Consider the following 10,916-nt stretch of genomic DNA (forward strand, 5'->3'; position numbering starts at 1 on the left):
TTAAGACAAAGCCAATACACATTAAATTGGTAATTGTTCACGTTGATGGAGTGGGGACAATAAAAACACTGCATTAATGACTTTTTTGCACAATCTTTCCTTTTTTTCAAAGGTTTTTGAGTTGTTTCATAGAGAATCAAGAACGTGAGCAGGGATTATTAATGCAAATCAGCATGCTTTTTTATATAACAATATCATCCAAACCATCTTGCACCATTTCAACTATTCCATGTATCGAATAACTCTGTCTATCTAGGATTAGGCAGATGCCAAGAAAAGCCTCCTTATATCCTATAAACCAAGAGGGACATAATTAGTTGCGAAGAGAAGAGGGTTGAAATTTTCACACAACGCTTCATATTATTGCACCCACTCTGCTTGGTGAAAAATACCAAAGATGAGGGCACAAAATGGTGACCAGAGAAAGAGAAGGTTTCATTGATATTGAAAAGTACAGATGAATAAATGAGAACTCGCTTGCGCTTTCTTATTATTTAGAGAACATGTTGACATGTCGGGTATAGATAACATACAGTTGAGAAGCCAAATACTTGATCCTTCATGGGGAGGGTGGGAAGAAGTATGCTCCAACTGCTTTTAGATATCTTGGATGTACATTTGGAGGAGAAAATTATGGTCTCTCTTTTACATTACCAAAATCTGTGCATTCGTAGTGTATGCTGATGCTACATTCCGATGGTAGTCGCCAAAACCAGCATGGACCTCTATAGTTAGCAACAAATAGATTTCAGAACTGCATACTGGTTGGATTTAAAAGGGGGGACCTTTCACTGAATGAGAAAATGACTTCTTTTGATAAGATAACCAATCCACCGTTGTTGATCAGAACATAAAGCTGTGCCTACAAACTGGAACCTGTATAAAAGACTCGGATCATTCAGTGAAATACTCAAATTTCTTCCAGGTTGCATACCCAAAAGTGAGGAACATATGTACAACAAAGGGTGTTTTGGCAGAGATTCAAAATATAATTAAGAAAGAACTTCACTTTTACATCATAGCAGAACGAATGAAGTTGCTCCTCACTACATTGGAGTCACTGATCAACTGAATGTCGCAGTGTCTTTTCTAACAAACTCACCCGCTTCACTTCCTGGCACATCTGTTTGGTTGGTCAAGATATTAGCTGCACTATCAGTACCATCGAGGAGTTGATCATTTTTTTGCACCAAAGCTGATTTGTCCAGAACTTCGTTTGTTGCTTGCACCTGATAAAGCAGGAAAGAGAACTTATTAAGACTATGCAGTGCTGATGTTATCTGACGACAAGACTGACTTTTATCTCCCTTGAGTTAAAAGCAAAATATACTGAGGGTCGGTAATATTTCTGGGCCATGACTGCAAGCAATTATTATGTTAGACGAATTTACACTTGGCCCAGAGTTAGACGAATTTACACTTGGCCCAGGAATCAGAATAATATAGGAAGCAGTTTTACAGTATTAGTAATTGGCCCTCAGCTTAGGGACAGAAGCAGAAGGAAAATATGTCAATTTAAATGGCAACTACCATGGAATATCATGAACCCACCATAGAACCAGAAAATTCAAAGTGTCTCCAAGTGTGTGCTAGTAAGCCGGTGACAACCATGAAGAAACTCAAAGCATTTGCCTAAATCACCAACTAGATACCAAGCTACTTGCCATAGAATTTGAGAAATATCTAACATCACTAGGAACCAACAGCAGCATGTGTGACCCTAGAAGAATTCTGAGTTGCTCCTGAATATTGAAGTTTGAACAAGCTGGCACACTTCTATCGGAAACAGTCTCTCTGTCTTCACAAGGTACAGGTAAGGTCTGCGTACACACTACCCTCCCCAAACCCCACTTCTGGAATTACATCGGGTTTGTTGTTGTTGTTGTTGTTGTTGTTGGCACACCTACAGGCCCCTTGTTGGCTAATGAACATTAGGTGCATCCCTAGTCTCCCTAACAAGCTTCCTACGAGATATCAGCTTTTTTTCAAAACCAGCATTAGTCTTCATATGTAACATACTCCTAATTACAGCTATACAGAGCTGTGCAGCAGTTGTGACATAATGGCAAATGAGGCCCGAAACGGAAAACCTTGTTATAGATTCCACCTTTATACTTCTATATTTCATAACAGATAATCGGCCATTTCATGTAGAAGAAAAAGAAGATGAGACAGTTATGAGTTGCACCCCGTATATCTTCAATTACATTTAATATTTCTTCAGTTTATTCTCCTCTCAACAGAAAAATCACACCAAATATATGTAGCATTGACTCCTCAATAATAAACACTCTCTCTCTCTCTCCACTTCCACTAATTGTTCATAAACATGAATCTTTATCTACAGAATAATGCTATGTGTCTGCATCCATTTATACATGTCATCACTACACACAAAGAAACTATATAGGAATCAGTAACTTCTGTTCTCCGGCAATCAGAGTTTATAATGCCTGTTTTCTTTCACTTCGTTCACTTCTTCTTTTTTTCTCTTTTTCAATAGATAGAACATGATAAGTCCTTGATAAAAATACACACCTGACTGTATGTCTGATTTATTGGGAGGCTACATTCAGCATTATTGACTATCTGTGAGTTCTTCTTGTGTACTGGATTCTTGGAATCCAAAATCGGTGGTACACTCGGTCTATCCACTGAAACTCCTACCCTTGCAACGTTCAAAGGGACAGCAGCACCAGTTGATGCTTGCCCTGCCAAAGGAGCCAAAGATGGTCGTGGGATTGGCATGGGAAGTCCTTGACCAGGATGTGCAAAGGCATGACGATTAGATACAGCTATTCCTGGATAAGCAGCAGAGGCAGGAATTGGAGGTGACGGAAAATGCGATCCTTGAACAGAGGGGATTGGAAAAATAGGGCAGCCAGAGGATCTACCATTCATCTCAAGCATACCCATTCCATAGCCCATCCCCATTCCCATACCCATCCCTAAACCCATTGGAGAGAAATGTGGCATTTGAGCAGCATGCATGTGCTGCACTCCAGCAGGAAACATCATTGGCGGGACACAAAACCCTGCTCCCATAGACATTATCTGCAAAATAAGAGGATGAGCCAGTTAGCAACTGTAGTTATGACTCTAACTCTCAGATCTTAAAGAAAGCATAGAAGACCATCATCTAACCTGTACTTGCAGTTGAAGTGTCTTCAAATATTCAATAGCTTCATCAAGCATTGAAGCTTTATCCGCCTAGCAAGCAATAAGGAAAGCCATCAAAATTATTGAAAATGAGAAACTACAGGAGAAGGAGTTGGGATACAATAAGGTTGGGCGATGGCTAATTTAAATATTACCAGCAACACTTCATCAAACCGTATCAGTTTCAAAGCAACTTGAAATATATTACCAGCACAATCTTAGCTTATGCATTGAGCTCAAATAAATTACTGTCATTTTCTGAGTTTTTAACTAACTTAAAGTTGATTGCTTGACGAGGTATGGTAGAAAAAGAACAGACAAAACCTTCTTTTAGATAAGGTGATGGTATTATAAAGCTAGCACTAAGCGACGTTGTAATTACAAGTGTGCAAAACACCAAAAGAAAAATCCCTTTCCAATCTTACAGGGATTACAAAAATGGAATAGACAAAATCAAATAAATCAACTTCTCAGCGGGACTTTAACTTTCCAAAGACTTTTCGTACCTTGTTGCAGTTGGGTATTAGTTCCTGTAATGCACGCATCTTTTCGTTAATCCTATCCCTTCGCCTCTATTGGCAGAAAATGAATCAGAATGCAATTTATATCTAAATTGTCTTAAGAAAATTTATAACAATAAATGCAAAAAAGCACAGATGATGTGGTAATGGTTAGCTCACCCGCTCAGATAAATTATGCACCTCTGCAGCTCGGCTTCTCTTTGAACCTGTACCTCCTCGAGTAGGGCAACTTTTTTTTACACCAACAGATTCTTCTTCAACATCCTGAACAAAAGATATTTCCCTGTCAGACTCACACAAAGAAGTAACATACTACAAGACGATGTTAAAAGTAATGGCCTTTAAACAATAAACTTACTTCACTTGGACACCCGGAATCCTCATTATCACGGGATTTCCTCTTTAGATTATGAGGCTGATCACTTGATCCTCTCTCTGCACTGCTACCAGAGCATACAGATGAGCAAACAACCCCATGTTCAGCATTTCCCTCACCATCAGCTGTATCTGTCGTTGCTTTTGCACCAGTAAACTGACCAGGAGTATTGTCACTATTACTCTCTCTGAATACATTATCAGACTGTTCGACACGAGATGATCTATCATGAAAGCTAGCCCCAGATGCTCTTGACTCGCGTTGAGAAGGTACGGCACTAGTTGGATATTGGAGGCCACTTTCCTTCTTGAAACTTAAATAGTCTTCAACTGCTGCAGCATTAACATGATTGTGGCTATTTGTCACATTTTCTCCTTCTTTACATCCCTTTGCTTCTAAGGCAGATGAATCTGAGGCTAAGACCCCAGTAATATTTTGAAGCTTAGTTGCTTTAACAAATGTAGCAGGTCTTGAGAAATGCGAGAAGTTCAGCAAGCTGGAGCAACTTCCAGGCATATTTTGCTTTTGGATTTTAACGCTTTTAACATCACCAGCTGAAACTTGACTTTGATTTGAATCCCCCAAAACAGACACAGAATTATTGCTAGTTTTACTGCTAAAGATATCTGAAACTCCTGGTCCTAGGGATGGAATTGACGCATGACCTTTCTGAGGTGCCAATGAACATAACAGGCTAAATTTGGAAGAAGGAGAAACCTTTCTTTGATCAAAATTCACAGCATTATGTATAGGAACACTCTGTGAATCCCTAATCATCTTATCGGAACTACCTCTCTTATTTATTAAACCAAATTCACTCTGTCCGGCTGGTTCATTCGTCGTCAAACCAGATATTTCAGGCAAAAACTGAGAACAATAATCTTGTTGAAGACTATCATCTGCTGCATAACCTAACCAAGGCACCCCTTCATCCTCTTGAATCAAATCCAGTTCACCAATGGGCACAGATAATGGCATATCATTCAACATTGGGTCCATCACACCAAACTTCCCAATCTTTGAGGCATTTGATGGAAGTTTATTAGGAATAGGGTTCTTCTTAGCACTACTGGACTGGCCTTGCATCATAATCTGACCATTTTCCCATACAAGCTCAACCAATTCATTCTCAGGACTGCATAAATACCAAGAAATTTCTCAAAACATAGCAAATATGAAAAAACCAACTAGCTAAATATTAAATCAGCTGGTTCCAATCAAAGGCATAAAACAAAATGCAAAAATGGAAACAGTACTCACAAAGAAGAGAGATGAGTTGTAGATGAGATTTTCTGCTGGCCAGATTCAAGCTTCCCTCTAGCCATTTTCAAAAACTCAGAGAGAGGCATGATGTAGAGAAGTGTGATAACTGCTAACTCAGAATTGCTCTAACTTTGGGCACTCTGACATTATTAGGAACCCTTCAACACCTGGTCCAGTAGCATTTTTTCCAGCAAAAATCCAAAAGTTTAGAATTCTCAAGCATATAACACGGAAAACCAAAAACTGTTTCCATAAACTAATGTCCTAATCAGTAAAAATTATATAAAACCCATACAGTAGTAAAAATATAAATAATTAAGTTATCAGTCAAAGCCCCAATTGGCCAATTGTTTAATGGGGTTTCCTAAGATACTTTAAAATAATAAAGCAACCAACTTAAGCTTTCCTTGAGTTAGAAAGTTCAATCTTTTTATTCAATTTCAATCATTAGAGTACAAACCCTTCAAGATATCTTAAATTAATTAAGAACCCACAATTATTTATACGCAAATATAAAAAAATTACTAGTCAATTTAAAACAAAACCAACCTCTTCAAAACACACCAAATTAACACTCAGCTCCAAGATCAGCTCTCATCCAAATGAAAAAAGCACCAAACTTTATGCAAGAAAAAATCTCAGTCTTGAACTAAGTATTATTTACTTCAACAAAGATAAATTCTTTTATTCTTGAAAGCACCAATATTTGGGTCTCCACATGCTCAACCTAGCTTTCCAAAAAAGTACAAATCTTCACAGCTAAACCCCCACTTGGGTTTTTGAGCTCCAAGAAAAACAACTGTACTTCTCGAAAATGTAAAGAAGATTTATAGAGAGAGAGAGAGAGATAAATAAAGAAAAGAAAGTAATCAGTAAAAAAGATTGCAAAGAGAGGATATTGGGTAGTAGTAGAAGGCGGCGAAAGGCTTGGGAATTTGCAGGTGGCCGAGGTATGAAGGCACGGTATATATTTTTGTACAGAAATAAAGCAAAAGAAGAATGTATAGTACTTGCTTGCTTTTTTAGCTTAAATTAAACAGAGAGCATAAGCTTCCAAATCTGTTGTGTTTTTAACCATGGTTAAGAAAAAGTACATTTAATAACTTAACCACAGTCATATTTATCCTTTTGGAGTATTTGTTGGACTACAATTGTCGGTTTTGTAGTATTATGATTAATTTTGTGTTTATTTTCACTACAAAAAAAAAACATTGTTTATTTTACGCGGGTGGAAACCGTTGGTCTGATCAAACGGTTTCTTATAACCTCTCATTACATCAGCGTTATTTCGTAGCCAGGTAGGAGTACTTGTTTTTAACTTTGTTTTTTTCTTTTCTTCTTTGTGATAAAAGTGGAGAATTTTAAAATTTTGTAAAAATGAAGTACAAGAACTTCTCAGTTTTTTCAATTTGAGTTTCAGTACAATATATAGTTCAATCTTAAGCAATAATAAGCTCGATTTCATCAGAATTCTTACGACCAACGTTGTTGGTACGTTGACCATCGTTTTATTAACCTTCTTTCTAGTTAACATAGGTTATATGTGAAAGTCTAGTATAATAAATGTGCTTATCTCACTGTAAGCTGAGTGTTTATCGGAAACAATATCTTTGTCTTTTTGAGATAGAGGTAAGACTTACGTATACATTACCGTTAGACTCCATTTATGAGATCAAATTGAATTTGTTGTTGTTATTACTGTACCTCAGTTAGAAAAAAAAGACACTTAAACCTCAATATTGCTACTGATGAAATATCAAAGATGTAAGCTTATTATTTACATTTGATGTATGTCAATCATCTTAAGGAATCTTATATAAAATTAGTCGCCTTCGATTGTGATATTCAACATGTTTGGATTTAGAGTTAATTATGTTTGGCTAAGATTACCTTTCATCCTAAATTCCATCATTAATTAGTTTAATTAAAAGGCTCTAACACTTTTTGGTCAAACAGTTACTTTAATCTAAATCCTCAGGATAGCACTAGTACATAAAATGGAATATATACGTATGTGGTATTGCCATCTCTATTATCAGAATATATTTAACGTAACTATATATATCGATAAAAACTTAATCAAAGGAATAGATTCTATATACGATAATATTTTTCTCTTTATTGAAATTTAAACCTTAAATGAGATAGTTACTGAATGTAAGATGAAGTCCTACGGTTTTTTTTTTCTTTTCATAACGAATATATCCCGACCAAATATTCTGTTGCTCTATTTTGAGAGTCTTAAACTCCGTTACGCTGTTCTTTTTTTTTTTTTTTTATGTCTCATTTCTTATTTTTTGTACTGTACCAATCATGTTCTCCTTCTCATTATTAGAGAGATGGGGAGGTGAAGGAATCCACTCGAAACTAAACAAAAGGCTTGTTATTGCTAACCTAAAAACTGCAATTGAAATTAAACACAAGGCATTCATTGTGGCTTTTCCCTGAATTTGAATTTAATTTTTCATAGTGATAAAGAGATTTTCTTCGTACGCATTTATTGGCTTCACTTTTATATTACTCATTACTTTATTATATTTTGAGTCGATGGTCATATATAGTAGTTAGATAAGGTGAGAGGTGCACTCTGTCTCTGTTCTGTGTATCTTGAAAAACATATCATACTCGGAGTATTTAATATTATTATCCCTAAGAGATGCTCCTTATATATTTCCATTTAATTATTTTACAGTTTTATCATTCTAACAATTTTGAGCAAAAAATATAATATTACTCCTATATAGAACTACAGTAGTAATATTTTAAGCTGAGGATTGCATCATCAAGCCTTTATTAATATAGGTATTGACCACGCCAAGTGGCCTTTATTAACTTCTCCCTCGTTCTTGGAAAGACGATTGTTACACAGGGTTTTGAATAGTGTGAGTTCAAGTTCCTATTCTTGGATATGTTTAAAATTTTGGACGAAGCTCTCATGAGTAGTCCCAAATAATTATTGGATAAAGTATAGTAATCACAAAGTAAACTTGAAAATCATGATATTCAATTATTCATTATTGATTTGTTTGTTACAGGTAATGTAAATTTCTCACATAAAATAAAATAGTGTGTGCTTTTCTCGTTTTGATGAAGGATAGGTATATGTTGGAATAATTTTCTTGAAAGTACGAAAGCCTGTTTATAGTTTTTTTTCATGTTTTTTGTTTGCATGAGACACCTGTTTGTAGTTTACCGAGCAATTTTTTCACCTGTTAAATTTCAAAAACTTTTCTAGTCTTTGTTTTTTTTCATTACGTTTTGCAATTTTCTCTCTTGAACGAGAGAACATAGCAATTGACAAGTTCGACTATTCTTTGTTCCCATTATTTTTCTCAATATATATAAGTGCCCACATGCATATTTTTATTTGGTTTGCTTGTTTTAGATGAAGAAAATTGGAACTTAGTTTCTTAACGATTCGTAAATCTCACTGGACAATTTCCTTTTATTTAAACATTACACTTTAGTAATAGAGTTACCTTTTCCTTTTTTTTTCCGCGTTCGCTCTTTTGTAAAGTGACACAGCATCATGAAAATCGATGATGCAAGTTTGCAAGTAGCTAAAAGTACCACAAGATTTGTTTTGACGGAACAGCCAATAATGAAGCTTTAATTAAACAACTTGCTTTTGTTAATAGTATAATAATTATCAGCCTTGCACTTTTTATTGGGAGATCGATTAGTATCTTCAAAGATCTTCCTCTTTTGGATATTGTAGGTAGGTCCCATCAAAGTCGAATTAACAACTTTAAATAACACATGCTCTTGTTATTAAAAAAAACACTTAATTATTTTTCACACTACTATTTAATTATACTGTCGAATGTTTGCATTAGATTTTTGTAGTAAAACGCTACTCCAATAAGGAAATTGAAATAGATCTTTTCATGCAGACGGCTATAAATTCACGATGTGAAATTAGAAAAATATGGAGCTTTGTTGAGGTTACCTTTTATGCAAGAAGAGGAAAGTCCAGGAAAAAATCTCATCTTATTGTACAGTAGCTTAATTTTTTTTCTTCCTATAATTATTCATTATCTGAAATTCACTGGCTCGGCTATTCAAATTCGTCAAAATAGCACGGTATAGCCAGTTTTCGAACTGGTCAATCAAAAATAGCCACCGTTTACGAAGTCAATGAAAAATAGCCATTATTTTGCTGCAACAGAGACCGGTCCCGTATAATATACGGGAGTTCGGTGCATCTGTGTACGAACTCCAGCATATTATGCTGGACCGGTATACTTTGCTGACTCTTATATAATATACGGGAGACTGGAGCACCGGTACTCCAAACTCCAGTATATTATACTGGAGATTTATACTTGCTGGAACTCTCGTATATTATGCTGGAGTTCTAGTGTACTTATGCTGGAACTCCAACATATTATACGGGAGTTCCAGCATAGTTATCCTGGAACTCCCGTATAATATGCTGGAGTTCAAGCACACTTATGTTGGAACTTCAGTATAATATACGGGCGTATTTTCCGGGTTTTGAACAGTGTTTTCGCTCAAATTTATCTTTACATGAAAAGTGGCTAAATTTCGATTATTTTTGAAACTGTGACTATTTTTGAATGACCAATTGTAAATCTGGCTATTTTTAAATTTCTCCCTTCAAATTTATATTGTATAAGGCCCATTAAAAAAAGAAGCACATCCTGCTAAAGATTTGTTCGTACCCAAAATTCTAAGTTGAGATTTCTCATATTATAGATGACTCCTATCCATTCCACCATAAACCTTTGATAGTTAAGTGTCACTTTTATTGCATCGGATTTGCACTTTCTTAAAAAGACAATTTTTTTGTGCTAATGAAAAGACAATTTTGAGAATAAACAAAGCTTCCGATAAAAAATCACTATTCAAATATCTATTCTCCTCCTCAGTATATTTTTAATTTAAGACATTAAACAGTTTTAAAACAAACAAACATTGTCTGTGTCTTAAATTTTCAGTGCGGGGACAAGAGCGATACTTTCCAAGTGGACATTTCTGGTGCAAGCAAGTGATTAGTGCTATCTAATGGGACCCTCTTTTCTTGTTTTCTAATGGTGAAAATGAAGGGCTAAATTTTTCATCCTTTAATTTAATTTCTAAGGAAGTGGAAATGATGGATTTGATTTTGAAAGGGCCTTCCAATTACCACCTTTGGTTTCCAAAAACTGTCAAAAAGTTATGAACTGGTGTCATGTGGACTTCACGTGCAATTGTGCAATGTTGAGTTTATTAGTTTGTGAAGTACAATAGAAGTTGCTCAAAATTGAGCCCCACCTTTGTTGTTGTTCATATGACAACCCATGTCATAGGATTAGGATCCATCTCTATATCTCAAACACAAAGTTCTTGTTTTTCCTTATCCTCTTAATCTAAAGAGTCTAACCGCATGCAGTACAATTCAATCACTATAGGTTTAACTTTATTAGATTCCAAATTAAATATGCTTTGTCATTTTCATTAGTCACGTACCTAGTAATATCTTTAAAGATTATTTGAAGCCCACACGAAATAGTTTGGCTATAGTGCTGGATCTTCCGGTGGTCTTCTGGCTTTAGAAAAAAAAAAATTATTTTTGTCCGGACATCTGTAACGTT

General features: G+C 35.5%; 1 protein-coding gene across 4 annotated transcripts; it reads right to left on the minus strand.

The window, feature by feature from the left end:
* Positions 1–414: 414 nt before the first annotated feature.
* On the minus strand, positions 415–6,314 carry LOC104224933 (transcription factor PIF3-like). 4 transcript variants are annotated; one of them, XR_710458.2, is made up of 9 exons: positions 5,869–6,314; positions 5,317–5,486; positions 4,039–5,191; positions 3,840–3,944; positions 3,666–3,731; positions 3,145–3,210; positions 2,539–3,054; positions 1,010–1,229; positions 415–876 (listed from the first exon to the last, which is right to left on the minus strand). XR_710458.2 is itself a non-coding variant. In XM_009776662.2 (9 exons), exons 2-9 carry the CDS (start codon positions 5,403–5,405, stop codon positions 863–865), a joined length of 2,136 nt encoding a protein of 711 aa, XP_009774964.1. In that variant the 5' UTR covers positions 5,406–5,486; positions 5,869–6,314; the 3' UTR covers positions 415–862. The 4 variants fall into 4 exon arrangements, 3 of the variants coding, with proteins under 3 accessions (XP_009774964.1, XP_009774963.1, XP_009774962.1); XM_009776662.2 differs by having other exon boundaries at positions 1,103–1,229; XM_009776661.2 differs by having other exon boundaries at positions 1,016–1,229.
* Positions 6,315–10,916: the final 4,602 nt, after the last annotated feature.

The sequence above is a fragment of the Nicotiana sylvestris genome, chromosome 1, assembly GCF_000393655.2.
Source record: "Nicotiana sylvestris chromosome 1, ASM39365v2, whole genome shotgun sequence".
Classification (NCBI taxonomy): Eukaryota; Viridiplantae; Streptophyta; class Magnoliopsida; order Solanales; family Solanaceae; genus Nicotiana; species Nicotiana sylvestris.

Coding starts and splice junctions, on each gene's coding strand:
- LOC104224933 (XM_009776661.2), bottom strand. CDS start 5,405: ATGCCTCTCTCTGAGTTTTTGAAAATGGCTAGAGGGAAGCTTGAATCT. Junction 5,192..5,316: donor ACAACTCATCTCTCTTCTTT/GTGAGTACTGTT, acceptor GTATTTATGCAG/TCCTGAGAATGAATTGGTTG. Junction 1,230..2,538: donor TAAATCAGACATACAGTCAG/GTGTGTATTTTT, acceptor CTGCTTTATCAG/GTGCAAGCAACAAACGAAGT.